Source organism: Seriola dumerili, unplaced genomic scaffold (genome assembly GCF_002260705.1).
Source record: "Seriola dumerili isolate Sdu_G_001 unplaced genomic scaffold, Sdu_1.0 BDQW01000322.1, whole genome shotgun sequence".
NCBI lineage: Eukaryota > Metazoa > Chordata > Actinopteri > Carangiformes > Carangidae > Seriola > Seriola dumerili.
This window is the reverse complement of record NW_019174577.1, coordinates 2,192,500-2,209,918: the sequence shown is the minus strand read 5'-3', so window position 1 is coordinate 2,209,918 and position 17,419 is coordinate 2,192,500. Positions and strand designations below refer to the sequence as shown.

Sequence of the window (17,419 nt, the reverse complement as noted above, 5' to 3'; positions counted from 1 at the left end):
CACCACAGCAAAGTGGGACACGCATTTAAGTATGTCATTGATCACATGACACCTCTGTTTACTCTGCTACGGCAACCAAACTACGCAGTAACTAGATCCCGCCTACCAACCTCGTAGCCATTGGCCCGATGGCTACATGTCGCTTCGTCAGTGGATGGGACAGCATCAATCATGACAGTAACAACAAGTTTGTGTGCAGACACAAACGTCCTGGGTTGTTATGGGCTTGAGTCATACCTGTAAAAGTATGTCAAAGTTATTATTCTTTTCTTCGTTTTCTACATTCAACTACCTCGTAACATATAACATTATCTAAACTATCGTGTCTCGCTGATGTCACGGTTGTTTTCAAAATGTCTGTCAAGTGATCAGTGTCAAGCTAAATATAACTGAGACAACTTAAAAAGACAAAAGTGTCGTCTTTACAAACTTCAACTGACAAATTCGTCAGTTTATTTGTATTACAAAGATGTTAGAAAATTAATATTAGCACTGTAAGAGCCGATAGTCGGCTTTTTATAGCCGTTATCGAGGTTTTCAGAACTTAAAGTAGTGCTAGCTGTTAGCTTAACAAATCCAACGTCAAACAAAGTTTAACTTCAACTATAGCGTGAATAATTGTGTGTTAAAATTTAGGGTGTTAGTCTTACATGGCCACAATAAAACCACAATTACATCGTTATATTTAGATGCCTTACATGTCTATTTATGAAATGCTTTGTTTACTTCCTCATAAACAAGAGGTGACAGGAGATAACGTTTACACCTACATAACATCCTGTAATATCTGCTATAAACACTCTCTGTGAATGTCATAATTTTAGTTGTCATTGTGTCAGAGAGGTGTTAACTCCACTCCATTGTAATCCTAGCGGCAATGATTTGTGGTATTTTATGAAGACTAGACATTACAAGCTTCTCACAAGTGTTCATTTTATTGGGTCCACCAACTGTTTTTATTCTGCAGATTTTGTAGAGGAGATTCTGTACATGTCTGCTACAAACCAGTGACGTAATACACAGAATATTATAATGAATTTTATATGAAAGTATAGGTAATTCTCAGACACCAAATGGTTATATAAAAGTGTGAGAATTATACATTTTGCAATATGTATGCCCCTGTCTTATGGGTAATGAAAGTAGATTTTAGTGAAGTAAAACTCTGTCCAGATAGCTTCCCAAGGTCCATTGACATTTTCCAGCACATCATGCAGTTTGCAGTTAACATGGCAGGTTGACTTACATGCATCTGTGACCAACCTACAGACATTATGGACCAACCAGAAGCGGCATCCTGACCCAAAATTCAAGAAGCAGGACGTTTTGACTATTGTTGCTCATACAGTGATCAAATTGTTAGGCAAAAAAGGCTAATCTAACCCTTTGATAAATCATCAAATCAAGTCTGAAATCTTCATCTGTTGCAGTTATGTCAGAGTTTAATTCAATTTTTAGCTGTTAAGGAGTGTTTCATTGAATGTTACAGAAACAAAGATGCATCATTTGACAGATAGGAATAAAGAATTACAGTTTAATAGTAGGTGGTAGTTAGAAAATCAGAATGTGTAGAGTGACATTATTACATATGCAGGTCATAAAGGTCAAACTGCTTATATGATAGACCATTATATCTCTGGCAGACAGGCTTTCACGTCTAAGAGATGCACTTTCTGCACAGAATTGGTCAATGCACTCATCATGAGATGAGTCAAAAAACTCTCTATGTTTAGCAGAATTGTGTGTATAAGTTTGCCCATGCATGAGAGAGTATGTTGGACTATTCATGTCAGTCTTTTGTTCCTGACTGATTCTGATTCTCTGATTCAGCAGACTGTATGTGACCCTGCGACCCCTGGTTGCCAGGGAGAGAGCGGTGGGGCCATGGCTACTGGGGCTACTGTTGGGGAGAGCCAACTCCAGAGGATTATCCGAGATCTGCATGGTACGCCAGCTTTGTGTGTGTGTGTGTGTGTGTGTGTGTGTGAATAGACTGGCAGCAGGCAGTTGTTGGCTGACATGGTGTGACTGAAGAGCAGAGAAAGGAGTCAGAGAGGTTTGCCGTGATGTCATGACCTCGGTCTCTTTGTCGAGTCTGAGAGTACAATCTTTAAGCCTGGAACTATCTGACCTCTGCGGGTCATCAAATCATTTGGGAAAACGTACATCTGACCTCATGTTTGTGTAGTAAGGGCGTGGTGGAAACCTCTGTCAGCATGCAGCGAGACAGAGAGTGTGGGCTAAGGGTGCACCCCTCACGGGTGTCCTTCCAGTTTTTACGATGGATACGAGGCAAGTTTTTGATGTGTGATTGTGCTTGAAGAGGGTGACACGGGAGGTTTGGGTGCACTGGAAATGCAGTCCTTTTGCCAAGGGATCTTTCTAAAGAAGTATAATTTTCCTGTTTTTTCCTGTTTGCTTTCCTGCTTCCTGTGTCACTGATTACAGCACTAGTGTACTGACTGCATGAACCCTAGATGTTAAAATACATTTTTTTTATGTATTTATCTTAGTCAAGTATCTTTTAAATGTTTTTCCTAAATTAATGTTGGTGTTACTTGTTATTTGAGAGATATTTATTCGTCTTTGAACTCATATCTGTAAATTTCAGAGGCTGTTGCTGAGCTTGCAAAGGAGTACAGGGAAAGTGGAGAGCCAATCACAGATGACAGTACCAACCTGCACAAATTCTCCTACAAACTGGAATACCTGCTACAGGTATGAATCCCAATTATTCACTGAGGATGTGAAAAAGTAATTTGATTTCAAATGAGATACCACTAGTTTGAAATATAAAGCAGATAAATGCTTACAAAACACAGAGCCTTGCATCATCAGTTGTTTTGTCATTGGATTACTACACTTTTTTTGATGGACTGTAAATTCATGATGCTGCATTAAACACTGTTTGGAGAAGAACCCTTTAAAATGCTTCTTTTTCTTCACATTTTATGTCTTAAAAGTGACTCAAAAATAATCTACATTTAGCCACATGTATCTTTCTTTCAGTTTGACCAGAAGGAGAAGACCACATTTCTTGGTACAAAGAAGGACTACTGGGATTACTTCACTGACTGTCTGGCTAAAATAAAAGGGGCCAATGATGGGATCCGCTTTGTCAAATCCATCACTGAAGTATTAAGATTTTTTTTATTGTTTTAGAGTGACACCACTAATGTAGCATTAATAATATCTGATTACCTTTCAAACCATTAGAAAGTAGAAATAATCTATTTTGCCCTCTTTCAAAATGACCCAAAGCACTTTTCTCACCTTTTTCTTTCTCATCTCTTATTGAACAGACACAACACAAAATACACACAGAGTCGTTCTGTTCATAGTTTAGTGCTTATCTTATATGGGTTCCAAAACAAATCCAAGAAATCAATCTAAGTACTGGCACTGATGTGCTGCATCCCTGTATTTGTGATATAAAAGCAACATACTGTGTGCTGTAATTGTAACATGTTAGGATTATTTTGTGTCGTTTTTTCTCCTTTTTAATTTTATGTGTTTGTCAGGAAAAATGACAAAATTGTAGGTGTTGCATTAGAACAGGCTTTAATTGGATATGTTCAGCATTGTTTGGACAAGTTGAGCAGCAAATAATGAAACAATTAGTTATTTAAAAACATTATGTATAACTAGGTCTTCTTCTGCTTTGATAGCTGAAGACATCTCTGGGGAAGGGACGAGCATTTATTCGCTACTCCCTCGTACATCAGCGACTGGCTGACACGCTCCAGCAGTGCCTGATGAACCAGAGAGTCACCAGGTAAAACTGTCAGACACTAATGAAGTAGAACCCTGTTTTTGGATTTCAAGGTCTGTGAAACTTGGACAGAGGCTATGAAACACCTCATTTCCCCTTTCTGTGAAACAGGCATGTTGCTTCAGTAGAAATAGTGGTCAGTAGTAGAATGTAAAGAACAGTTTAATAGGGAAGAAGTATTACGTGACTGTTTTCAATGGCTTACCAGAAATCAGAACAGGTGTGTGTAGTGTTGTAGATACGCCTGGTACAATATAGAGAAACTATAAAGAAGAATCTTAACCTTAAAGAGGATCATCACTGTTATTTGGTGCTAAAGATGTATTATAACATATTACTGAAGAATGGCCTAATTTCCTGGTTGATGTCAATTTCCTCCTATGAGTTTTAAGGGTCAGACAAAACTTCCTTCATCAGCCACTATAATCGTTCCGCTATGATTTTATTTGACCTCTTCCTCGTTTCCAACAGTGACTGGTACTATGTACGAAGCCCCTTCCTGAAGCCCCACCTCAGTGTTGACATCATCAGTCACCTGTATGAACTCAATGATGTCCAGTTTGATGTGGCTTCCAGAGGATATGATCTTGATGCCTCCTGGCCCACATTTGCAAGGTAATGGACACAAAAAATCTTGAAAACATGTAGAGAGAATAAAACAAATGAAAATGATCTTTCAGATATCTAAATAAGCATTAAGATTTGGTCACAGACACTAATACAGCCTTCCCTTTGCACTGGCTTTAGTTGGTTTAGTCAAGATGTGTGATATTTACCAATGTTTAAAGTATTACATTTCTTTTCTTTCTTTTCTAATCAACAGGAGAATGCTTGGAAGTGCAAACTCGCCCGGCCATATGTGGAAACCACCCAGTCGCAGTTCCAGCATTAACAGTCTGGCCAGTACCTACTCCCAGGTAACTGACCTGTGTCTCTAATAATGTCCTGTCATTTCACCATAATTTGTAATTAATAATAATTATTACAGGATATTCTTCCCCCTCTTCTCCTCTGGTTCCTCTTACAACCATCTAGCAAGCACCTGAGTTCCCTTCTAGCCCTGATTATGGTCACAGTCTGCTGAACGACCTGAATGAGTCCCTGCCTGCCTGCACCGAAGATGTCAGCACAGTTGACGACCTCCGCCTAGAGCTGGACCAGTCAGAGCTTAAACAGCGGGAACTCCTCGATAAGGTGCAGCAGCTGGGCGAGGAGGCTGCAGAGCTCAGGGGCGTAGTGGTGGAGCTTCAGAGGCAGCTGGATGTGTCCTTTGCTGCCCAAGAGGAGCAGCGGGGCTTGCAAGGAGAACTCAAGGCTTCGCAGGAAAGAGAGGGGGCCATGTCGAGGGAGGTAGAAGCACTCAGGACTAGGGAGAAAGCCATGGATGCTGAACACCGCCTGCTCCAGGAAAAGTTGGGAGCTGCTGAGGGGAAGAACATAGAGCTCATGGCCAAGTTGGACGGAGTTCTGAATGAGAAGGGCCAGCAGGCGGCCAGCTACTTTGATTCTGCACAAAAGATACACGAGTTGCTGGACAGATTGAAAGAGGCAGAGAAAGGGAAGATGGAAGCTGTAGCAGAGGCAGAGGAGAAGAAGAGGCAGGCAGAAAGGCTAGAGGAAGAGCTGAGAGTCAAGGAGATAGCTGCAAAGGATGGTGAAACAAAACTCGGAGCATTAGTTACATCTGTGTCTGAGGAGAAAGCCAAGTTGGAGTTGAAAGTGGAAGAACAGTGTAGTGCCCTTGACAAGCTGCAGGGGGCCTTGACATTGAGAGAGAAGGAGGCGAACAACCTACAAAGGCAGCTGCAGGACCTCCAAAGATGTCTTGAAGAGAATGAGAAAGAGGTGGAGGTGGTGAAGAGGATGGCGCAAGAAGATAAAGATGAAATGCAGAAGAATGTTAGTAGCTTAAAAGAGACTTTAGAAGCAGAAGTCACCACTCTCAAAGAGCAGGTGGAAAAGAAACAAGCAGAGCTAACCTCCAACCACAAGACACTACAAAAGCTAGACGCCAAGAACCAAAGCCTCAACACAGAAAGGGAAAAACTGACAACTAGGCTTGCTGAGCTGGAGGGTAACGTCAAAGAACACACAACAAAGATAGAAGACTACAAGACACAGTGTGCCAATTTAATGGACCTGAATGGGAAGCTGCTGGCGACGGTGAAGAGAAATGAGGAGTTGAAGAAGGAGATGGCAGACAACAGAGCATTGCTTGACGCTGAATTAGCATCTCTAAGGGCTTCTGAGAAACAGCTTCGAGGCCAGCTGGATGATACCAAGGTGACAGTGGATGAAAAAGAGAAGCGGTTGCGTGAGGAGAACCGCAAGTTGGATGAGAGTCTGCAGCGAGCCACCATGGCCGCAAAGCTCTCAGAGACCACGTCAAAGCGGCTGGAGCAGGAGAACCAGAGTCTGAGAGAGGAGCAGGACACTGTGAAAGCAGCTCTTAGTCGCATGCAATCGGACCTGAAGAGTGTTCACGGGCAGATCGGAGAGTTGGAGAAGAATTTAGGAGCTTCACGTAAGAATGAAGCCAGTCTTCAAGAACAGCTCCAAAGCAAAGAGGCCCAGCTAGGGAGTAAAGAGAAGAACCTTGTTGAGCTGCAGTCCAGGTTAAAAGCTCTGGAGGCCAGAGAGAAGGAGCTTGAGACCGCCAAAGCTGATGCAGAAGCAACCTGTGCTAAACAGACGGAAGTGATTGAAAGGGTGACCTCTGAGAAGCAGGCGATAGAGAAATCTCAGCTGGAGAGGACTGCTGTGCAAGTAAAGGAGAACCAAGAAGTGACAGGCAAACTGACTGTTGTTGAGAGCCAGTTGGAGGTGAACATGAAAGAAGTGTCCAGGCTCCAGGCGGAGATCCTGGACCTCAGGGTCCAGGCACAGAGGTCTGGGGAGGAAAAGCTGAAATCCCAAGCACAGCTGGAGGTGACGCAAGCCCAAAGAGATGAGCTCAGGACTCTGACTGAGCAGCTTAAAGCTCAGACAGAGGCACTGAATCAGAAGCATGTAACGGAGCTTATGGAGTGCAAAAAGAAAGAAGAGGCACTGATTGAACAGCGTGACAGTGAAGTAGCTGCCCATGCCGAGCTGGCTATCTCTGCAGCTGCCATCCGTGAAGAGCTGTCCACACTCAAGTCAGAAAATGACAGGCTGGTCCTAGAGAACAGTGAGACACGTGAGGGTCTGCACAGGGCCAACACAGAGATGGCAGAGCTGGGGATGACCATCTGTAGGCTAAGTGCAGAAAAAGAAGAGGCCAGAGAGCACTGGGCAGGCGACGCTGCCAGGATTGAAGAGCTGCAGAAAATGGTGGAGCGACTAGAAGAGTGCATGACAGAACTGCGACTGGAGAATAACAGACTAAGAGAGGAGCTAACACAGAAGGAGACACTTCCAGGGACTGTCACAGAGCTCCAGGAGCAACTGCAAAAGGCCAAGAATCAAGTGCAGAGCGCCAAGGACTCCAGCCGTGAGGAGATGGAGGCCGTCAAATTCCAGATGAGCTCAGAGAGCATGAATCATCAGACCCAAATGAAGGTGAGTTAGTCAGAACCTGTCAATTATGCCTTTTTATTACACTCATTTCAAATTGTTTTTTTGCATTTTCTGACTTTTAGCAATGTAGTTTTTAGTTTATTGTGTCCAAATATTCAGTTATCCTTTTATCAACGCTAGCAGCATTGCTCTAGGAATGGCAATTTCGATCTGTGTCTTGGTCCACCACTTCCGTCCAAACTGTAATACAATATCTCAACAACTACTGGATGGAATGCCATGAAGTATGACACAGACAGTTGATATCTTCTTCCCATTTTCTTATGTTATTATGTTACTGTCACATTTCAGAGTGTCAATGAACAGCTGGACAAGGTGAAAGCCCAGCTGCAGGAGGAGCTGAAGAATGTATCCAGCTTGCAGGCCAAAGTGTTTAAACTAGAGGTGTGTCTCTTTACAGCATCAATTAAATCATGGTTACATAATAAGGACACACATGGTGGTGGAAGAATGGGGTCTTTAATCTCTGGAGAGTACCTACTTTTACAGAGACATACTGGTATATAAAAATACACTGCCATCAGAGAAAAGAATCTGTGCTGTACCTGTGATGTCCTCACTTTTTCTACAGAAAACCATATATGATTAAGGGAAGACTGTAGATAGATAGCTGTCAGTAGTGCAAGATAAGCATAATATGTAAAAATAACCTGGAACACCTCTATCATTAGTGGGTTTGCAGAAGGGGTGGGAAACAGGAAACTACTCACTCCATGGGACATAATAACCTGCTGATTACTTGATGATGATTATGAGAGACTCCTTGATTGCTTGAATAATTGTCTTTGAACGCAGAGTAGATTAGATGCAAAATACAGGTATAGATGCAATATAGATACAGATGCAGTGTACTGGCCCTAATCAAATGAATAGTTCCATGATTGAGATATTTCCTCTATGGTAAGATGTCTTTATAGATCAATACAATATGATTTGATTATGAAGGATGTTTTTTAGATTTAAATGAGATTGACTGGCTCTGTCTGTTATTGGATGTTACTGAATGACGTGTTTCTATATGCTGTCTGGGGCAAGATGCATATGAAAAATTATATTATATTACATAGGCTATATAACAGGAAGAGAAAATAGTAAGATTTTCTTACATAAACACACTAATACACACAATACAATTTACATCCCTCTGAAATTAAAATTTTGTTGGACCAGTTAAGACACTAACTTAATCATATTTTTTCAGCAGTGTGCAGAAATTTAGGAACAGAACCAAATGAAAATCAAGTGTCAAAAAAATTTGTACTGATGGATATTTTTATGTGTCCCGATAATCTTTATTGAAGGCTGTGAATGAGCAGTACTTGCAGCTAACTGGTGAGAAAGATGCTCACATCACAAAGACAGAATCAACCATTCGTGAGACTGAGAGCGAGATTCAGCAACTGAAAGATGCAGCAAGCAGGTGCGTTCATGAACACTGATACCTGTCAATTTCATCTTACAATAAAAAAAAAAGAAAAAGAGATACTCATGTTCTACTCTCTTCAGTGCCGAAGAAGCGCACTTGGCTGTGCAAAAGGTGTGCGAGGAATTGAAGCAGAAACTCAACACAACGGATGCTGACAAGCAAAGCCAGTACCTGAGGATGACTGCAGAGATCGATGACCTCAACAGAACCAAGACCAACCTCGAAGAGCGGCTCATTGAGCTTATCCGGTATGGCCTGTCTCTATTTAAGAAGCAACAGGGTAAAAGTTCATGTTCTCTTTGCATGTCTGTGTTCGGTTGCTGCCTGCTCTTTTGGATTGGTTCTTCCAGTAAGAGCAGGTCTCTGATGTTGTTATACTTGACAGTGATGTTGGAAAATGAGGTCTGAGGAGCAGCAAGGGGGGAAAAAAGCTTCTTTGAATGCTGAGTAGTACACTCCGAACAGGTCTGAATGAAAAAGTTTGACAAAGAAGAGAGCAGGAAAAGTAATGCTTGGAGTTCAACATCCATGCTACAGAGACACTACTGAAGAGAATGACACCTTCTTATGTAACATTCTTCACTGGATTCACAAAGCACAGTTTCCTCCCTGGTTCACAAAGCTTTCATACTCTGTAAACACAAATACATAAACTCCCTTGGGAGGTGCCTACATCATTCCAGTCTTTTGTACTCTTGTATTATGTGTGCCTTCATTGTTTTTCTCAGTCCCATTATTTGGGGAAATAAAGCTACTTTCAAACAAGAGGGTGTAGAGTATATACAATATCATAGTATCACAATATCAAAATCACAGTCCAGGATAAGTAGACAGATCCTGGTGGAAACATATAAACAAGAGATGAGATCATGTGATTGGTACAGTTTATTTATAGTATAGCCAGCCAAAATCTGCCTTCAGAGCAGCTGCTGTGGAATACTGAACATCAACTGCTTTGACTTCAACAGATCACAGTTATTAACAGCAATTAAGTTGAATTCATTTAAGTGAAAAAAAAGTTCAAAACTCAGGTCAGGAATTGTTAAGAAGGAACAGAATGACACTAAATTCCCATGCATTTGTCTTTTTGTGCATTAAATTAGGGACAAAGATGCTCTGTGGCAGAAGTCGGATGCTCTGGAGTTTGAGCAGAAACTGCGAGCAGAGGAGCGCTGGTGGTTGGTGGATAAAGAGGCCACTCACTGCCTTGGCTGCCAGGGCCAGTTCACCTGGTGGCTGCGCAGACATCACTGCAGGTGGGCTTTCGGTTGACTTTGGAGCCTAACTGCACTCACTGTCTTTTCAAGTCCGTCACTAACCTGTTTTGATTTTCAGACTACGTACAGCATCACTTACGCACTTTCTCAACATGCAAGACACAGAGAATATGTTTTTAGTAACAAACGTGTGTCTTAATATGGACATTATTTTTTCTAGGCTTTGTGGTCGCATCTTCTGCTACTACTGCAGCAACAACTATGTGATGACCAAGCACAGTGGGAAGAAGGAGCGCTGCTGCAGGGACTGTTACACCCAAAGTAGTGCGGTGGTGGAGAGGTTCACAGAGGCAGAACTGAGTCCTTCAGATATCCAGCCTCCTCCACCTGTAGCAGGACCTCAACCACCTCCTGCACCAGCCCCGTACAAACCCACCCCCAGGGTAACAGGTGAGAGACACACTGGGAAGAACAACACATAACTTACAACTTGGCCCGAAGGTTTATCACTGTCGTTCACTGGGCTTCAATCTTTTTTTATTGTATGTCAACTGGGAAGCAGAAGCGAAAAGACTGACTTTGTCATATTGAGGAACAAGGACAGAAAGTAACTCATTTTTTATTTAGTAGAGAAAAGGGGAAGAGGTTGACATTTCGAATCAGAGAAGAAGCTGTTTTGCTTTTATTGTAAAGAAGGGAAAGCTGCATAATCACCTGCCACGACACCTTTTGAGTCTGTTTTTGTGTGTGTATTTGTTCATGCGTGTGTGCATGCGTGCGTGCATGCATGCGTGTGTATGTCATTTGTCACCGCAATACCGTCACAACCATGCCAGATACAGTCACGAAACTTTACAGGCGTTAGCACTGAGTACCCATGTAATAATGTAATAACTACAGAGTTGGTCCGAACATCAACATGTTGAAGGGCATCACGTACATTAAGTGCATTAATTTTTATACTATAAACTGTGTAATACCCACAATGTAACATGAGAAAAGATGGTGGTGGTTGTTTCCTGTACCGTATTTCAGTTATCTAATCCGTTAAACCCACCGATTCCTCCCAGTTTCTGACCCCAGCAACCGATCTGACGATGGAGCTTTCGACATCATCACAGAAGAGGAAGTGAACGGTGTTTACGACAGTGACACCACCTCCCAAACAACAGGTGGCTCACTGGAGAATGAACAAGACCGACGGCCTCCAGGAGCAATGGATATGTGAGTGTAACATGTATCTGAGGTTAGAGCAAAAGGGATAAGTCAGTATTTTCTGAGTTGTGATGGGGATGTCATGTCATTCCAAAAATCATGTTTGAACAAATTTGGACTGACTGTTCTGGTATGTGACTCCAAAGTCTTCAGACTCCTTGGGTGAATCCAGAGAGGTCATACTTACTAAGGGTTACACTCTCATGTTGAAATCAGGCCTTTGTGGTCCAGTGTTTGCTCTAAGAAAAGTGACAACTACATAGAGCACAGTCATCAACTGTACCGGTGTAATATTGGCTAATCAGAGGATGTCACAAGTTCAAATCATACGTTCTGTACTGTATATATTGCTGGATGATTGAAAAAAACACAATGGTTTTATGAGCATTGTATGAATGTTATAAATCTAGTGCTGTTCTTAAAGCAGCCGAACATTCTGGGTTGTCATATTGTTTTCACCTCAATTCCTTCAATCAATCAATCAGACTTTATTTGTTTAGCACTTTTCATACGAACAATGTAAAACAAAGTTCCTTACAGAATCAAAGCAATAAAAACAAATACCCCACCCACATCCCCATCCACGCACAGAGCAATAAATTACTATTTTATGAAAAAAAAACAAAAAAAACAATAGAAATAAAACAATGAAAAGAGGAAGTGAGGAAACGCCATCATGAATCTCATAAATTTGCAATGATGAAACACTGAAGACATGAAAATCAAAGACGAGGATGAATTATTAAAGATAAAATAATAAAATGCTAAAAGAGAGAAGATGTGATTAAGTGAGTAAAACCAGAAATAAAAAGTAGGGTATAAGAAAAATAATCCAGAAAATGAAAATAAAAGGACATACCAGTAAAATGGCCTGTATAGATAAATAGACGGATAAATAAATAAAATAAAAATTCAATTAAAAGTCAGACTAAAGAGGACTTGAGTTTGCTTTTACCACCATCAGTTGATCAGGGGAAATGAAAAGGGTCAGTGATGTAAACAGAACCATTGCAGACACTTATCATGGACCATTCTCTATCTGTCTCATACCTGCTGTGAATGTTTCACTGCTGCTTCATAAAAACAATAATAACAATAAACGTTTGATTGCAGAAATTTAGGTGCATGTGCAGTTTGAATTGTTTGTTTTTCTTTGTTTCAACCCTCCCTGATATTTCCCAGTGACAGCACACCTCAAGCTTTAGAGGCTCCTGCACTTAATGCCTTTGACCCCTCCAGGTTTCAAATAGCAATTTGGGAAGCAAAGGGTTTTCACTGATGAACTAAAAACAGCATTGCAGATGTACTTCATGTGCGTAGTTCATGTGCAGAAAAAAGAGGAGCATTAGGCAACACTTGTGCTGAGAAGATAATCCTCAGTATGTTAAGCATAACATACATGAAGTTAAGTGAATGGGGTAAAACTTGCTCAGACTTGCTGGAGTTGTCAATTCAAATGCATGGGCAATGATCTGTGGGTGAAATTCATAATCCATTTCAAACACACAGTCATGACTCTGGAGATTTCTTCACATCATTTCCAACCATATCGCCAGAGGAGTGACTCCTTATATTTTTATTGAGCAGATGACTGCGTGGGTTCAGCAGATCACCGAAACATTTTGAATGATGCACCTATGTTGTCTTCACCAGAATATTCTACTTTTGCAAGATGCACTGATCTCTAATGGTGACAGACAGTCATTTGTGTTGGGTGTGATTACATCACTATGGGATTAAAGAGTTTCATACATTGAAATACATTGATTTTGCAGAGGCACAGGAGATTTGACCCCTGATGACCCTGAAGAGCGTGTCCCCACTGTTCAGGATTCAGAGATCAACCTTCTCAAATCAGGGGAAGTCACGTGAGTGTTTAATATATTTCTTAAATGTTTAAAAAAAAATTTTTAACTCATCTTGGTATTGGTCGAATTACTGCCACTTTAATACATCTTATAATGCATATGTTTTTATTCTAGGATGGCTGTTCCTCTCAGCATCGATGATATCTCTCAGTTTGGTGACGGTTCCAGGGAACTCTTCATCAAGTCCAGCTGTTACAGTGTGATAACTGTTGCTGTGGGTGACTGTGGGCCAACCATCAGCTGGATGTTTTCCTCTGAGCCCAAAAGCATCTCCTTTAGTGTGGTTTACCGGGAATCCATTGACATTCAGGTGGAACAGTCAAAGGTAGATGCTCTCAGTGTGTGTATTTTTATGTTTATACACTAAAAACCACTGCCAACCCTCTTTAACTTGATGGGGCCCCTTGGAGTATACAGTATGGCGGCATGTAAAGATGCCTTGACCTCATTAGCTCCTTGTAAATCTGCTGCAGGAAAAGAGCAGGGAGGTAAATGCCAGAGGTAAAGTTACATCATTGGAAATTAAAGTACATCATAAGACTGGAGGAAAGGCTTTTCACTGGTTGGAAATTGCAGCCATCTTCTAAACTCATTGAAGATGATTCAAAAGCCATAATAAGGAGTTATTACCAACACTGGCTTTCATGGGTGCCCCCTACTGAGGACTGTGGAAAAACACTGCAGGTTGTCAGTATTTGCTCAGCAGGGTGAGGTGCACATCCTGTAACTTAAAATGTCAGGGGTTGTAAACGTGTTACGATATTTCATCTCATATGCCTGTGCCCTCCCTCTTTTGCCAAAATCTCCTTTGTGTGTGTGTGTTTTTTGTTTTTTTTTAATTCAAAGTGTGTTGGAATTTACATTACACTGATGATGATAATGATGATTTCATACTTGCTGTCCAACATAAAGGGCTATGTAAGGCAACATACATTTCATTAAAATAAGACTAGAGTATTATAGATAGTATTTTCAATAGATCAGCCTTGGGGTGATTTGTAGGACAACATCCGGCAGAATCTTTCTTGTGCTGAGTTTCCCTTCAGACCAATGTCCCTGTTCTGTTCTCAGGTCCTGATTCCTCTGACTCGCTGCAATTCCCATAAAGAGACAATTCAGGGCCAGCTGAAAGTCCGTCACCCCGGCCTCTACACACTCATCTTTGACAACTCATTCTCACGGTATGAAACCCTGCCACAGTATGGTGTCTTTCTCCTGATTACTCTTTCAGAATGGGAGAAGCTTGTGAAGGACTGAAATGTTCAAACTCTTATTGTCTTGGTCATCACTGCCACTACTGGGCATGTGTGTGTGTGTGTGTGTGTGCGTGCCTGTGTATATGCATGCATGCATTTGTCCTTTCTGTTGTGCCTCAGCTTTCGTTTTAGTTAATCGGATTGCACTCCTTTGATCAGAAACCTTCTTCCAACAGGTTTATCTCCAAGAAAGTCTTCTACCATCTGACCATGGAGAAACCCGTAATCTACGACGGAAGCGACTTTCCCTGAAGCCGGATAACACACACTCTCACAGAGGCATCATCATGATGTCACTCAGGCTTCAGGGAGACTGAAGGTGAAGGCAATTCATTGACTGTTTTTAATTGATTTGACTTTTACCCCAAACCTGTTTTTACCCAAGTATTTTCTGCTTTCAAAAATGTTTCTGTATTATTTAACTTTGTGGTGTTTATGTTTTGAGGTGTGCTCATGTTTTAACTGTAGCCTAAGTGAGGTGTGGTCAACAAAATGAAAGAGGTTTTAGAAAGAGAAATAGAAAGACAAATGTTTATGCAAGTTCATATATCATCATATATATTTTTTAAAATATATACCAAGTAATATACGTACCTTTATTTCAGCTAGGTTTAAATTAGTAACTTGTTCATTTAGAGAAATTGTGTAATTTTGTTATTTCTTTCTGTAATTTTTGTTTGTTTTTTGGTTTGACCTCTCTTTTCCCAAGTATGCTGTTCCTTTAGGGAATGCAGATCACTGCAAGTAACACTAGCAATATGAAACCTGACATTAGACTGTTGTCAGACATCAAATGTTGCAAAAATGGTCTATGAAGACCCAGAAAGATTTTCATATTTTAACTCTTGGCCAGTTTAAAATGTTTCAAGTGTCGTGCAATCCTTTAAATCAAATGGCCAAAGGAAGAAGAAGAAGTGCAGAAAAGTGGTTTGCTCGTGGTTTGTTTATTAATTGAATCGTCTGAACATATTTGCACTGTGCCAGCGCAGGAAGGAAACAAAGCAGTAAACGATAACGGGACTCGAAAAATACAGTTTCTGCTTGAAATAAAAGCATACGCACTTTGTGCAAATCTCAGGAGTGGGACATAAAATTGTCCTTCAGCGGTAGCGTGTCCTAATTTCATGTTTTTGGAAAACAAAACAAAAAAAACAGAAGAAAAACTGCCGTCTTACTTTCTGTGTAAGGATATCTGCACACCAGCTTTGTCCATCCAGTTTATAGGATCCAGTGAAGCACAGTGCCTATACTTACTGTACACAGGTTGATTTGTCGTTACAATGACATTAACTTAAAATATATTACTCACTGTCCGCTAACGAGCTACTGTACTTTAAAGTGCCTATTAACTCTAATTGTCAGGAATTAGTTTTCTTTTGTAGCTATATATTTCATCCAGAACATGATACTTGGTATGAATTGGCACTATTCTGTAGAAACTTAATTCCATTGACATTTAAAATACAATATGAATGCACAATATTATTTCAGTTGTGTCAGTTGAAATGATTTTTCTCTTTGGTTTTCATTTTAAATCCCTGGAATCTTTTTGTCACGTTTAGATAACGCTCCTGCTTTTCTTACTCTCAGTGATGAAATGGGTTGGAATATTGTGTGCTGTTTATTGTTTTGTTTTTTTTATCACAAAGCAATAAGAAAAACAACAAGCTTGATCACCTTTGGACACAACCTTATGCTCGTTAATGAAACAAGGGCTTATCTCTATGCTGCTTTTGTGGAGATCTGTTGGTTTCACAGTCAGATCTCTTATATTTGTGATGGGTGTAAATTGATGCAATTTGTATGCAAAGCCTCATATTTTCTCTACAGAGCTGCACTTTGTGATAATTATTTTATACATTGTTACAAACAATATGAAATCTGTTAAGTTTACATGATCTTTGTCAAGTAATTCACACAGGGACAGATTTTTCTACTTGCTATTTTTGAACGATAATTCCTAGGGGAATTAAAATGTGCGTGAATTATCACTACGAGCACACAGTGTAACTAGTAATAGACAAGTCAAACACCCAGAAAACATGAATAAAATGTGAGAGTGATGATGCCTCTGACATCCACTAACTTGATTGTGTCTGATTTAGTGTTTGACAACTTGGAACGTCGGAACAAGATCAGCACATTACATCTGTGTGTCACCTCACTAATTCAGAAATCACCACACCCTTCTGAAAAAAACTCCTTTCTAAATTTATATCTGAAGGGATATGGAGGAGTTTTTTTTATGATTTTGAAGGTCCAAAAGAAGAAGAACAAAAAAAAACAAACAGTAAATGCAGATGACAACATCAGAAATAATAATATATAAAATAATAATACAATAAAAGCTGTAGAAGTATGTTCTTCTGCCAGAAGTCATGAAAAGACAAATATCTGATATAATATATCTCCTGTAATTTCTATTATGATGTGGCAAAACCAAAATGTCACACATCCCCACAGCTGTAGCTGGAGAAACCGAGGTCATGTCGTCTGTAATGTTTCATGATGCGGGCATCAACATTATTGGACATCAGATATGGACATAGCCTCCCAGTATAATAGTCAGTACATTTATTGATTTTGTTTGTTATTGTGCTTATGTCAGAATCTGCTTTGTTAATGATCTTATCAGAGCTGAAACAATTAGTCAAAAGACTGGTTGGTCAGGAACCAATTTTAAAATCAAATAAAATTTCTAGCAAAAATGCCAAATATTTGATGGTTCCAGCTTCTCAAATGTTGCCGTTTTGGACTTTTATTTGGACATTTTGAAGATGCCATGGGAATTATGAAGCCTTAAATCTTATATAACCAGTTTGTTCTTTTGTTTCAGTGTAAGTGAAAGAAAATTGGCTCATATACTTTTAATTAAAATATATATATATATACATTATGAAAAAAAAAATCTATTATAAGAATGCACAAAATTGACAGAATGGACAAATTGAAAATATAAAGAGTTTGAAAACTACAGTTTGTGTTAGAATATAAATATTTCATCATAGAGAAAGATATGTCTGGGAATGATCCACATACTGAAATATAAAACAAACAGCCAAAAACGTTATTTTTCCATTAAAATAAATTAGTCTATACCTCAATAT

At 40.1% G+C, this 17,419-nt stretch overlaps 1 protein-coding gene across 2 annotated transcripts; it reads left to right on the top strand.

The window, feature by feature from the left end:
* Positions 1-159: 159 nt before the first annotated feature.
* LOC111232142 (FYVE and coiled-coil domain-containing protein 1-like) lies at positions 160-16,614 on the top strand. Of its 2 annotated transcripts, none has more exons than XM_022759513.1 (18): positions 160-245; positions 1,834-1,945; positions 2,612-2,718; positions 3,010-3,135; positions 3,669-3,775; positions 4,244-4,387; positions 4,596-4,689; positions 4,808-7,312; positions 7,622-7,714; positions 8,632-8,750; positions 8,837-9,004; positions 9,860-10,012; positions 10,194-10,423; positions 11,044-11,197; positions 12,964-13,056; positions 13,171-13,381; positions 14,128-14,237; positions 14,489-16,614. In XM_022759513.1, the coding sequence occupies exons 2-18, from the start codon at positions 1,885-1,887 to the stop codon at positions 14,562-14,564; spliced, it is 4,551 nt and encodes a 1,516-aa protein (XP_022615234.1). In that variant the 5' UTR covers positions 160-245; positions 1,834-1,884; the 3' UTR covers positions 14,565-16,614. The 2 variants fall into 2 exon arrangements, with proteins under 2 accessions (XP_022615234.1, XP_022615233.1); XM_022759512.1 differs by having other exon boundaries at positions 221-245; positions 1,831-1,945.
* Positions 16,615-17,419: the final 805 nt, after the last annotated feature.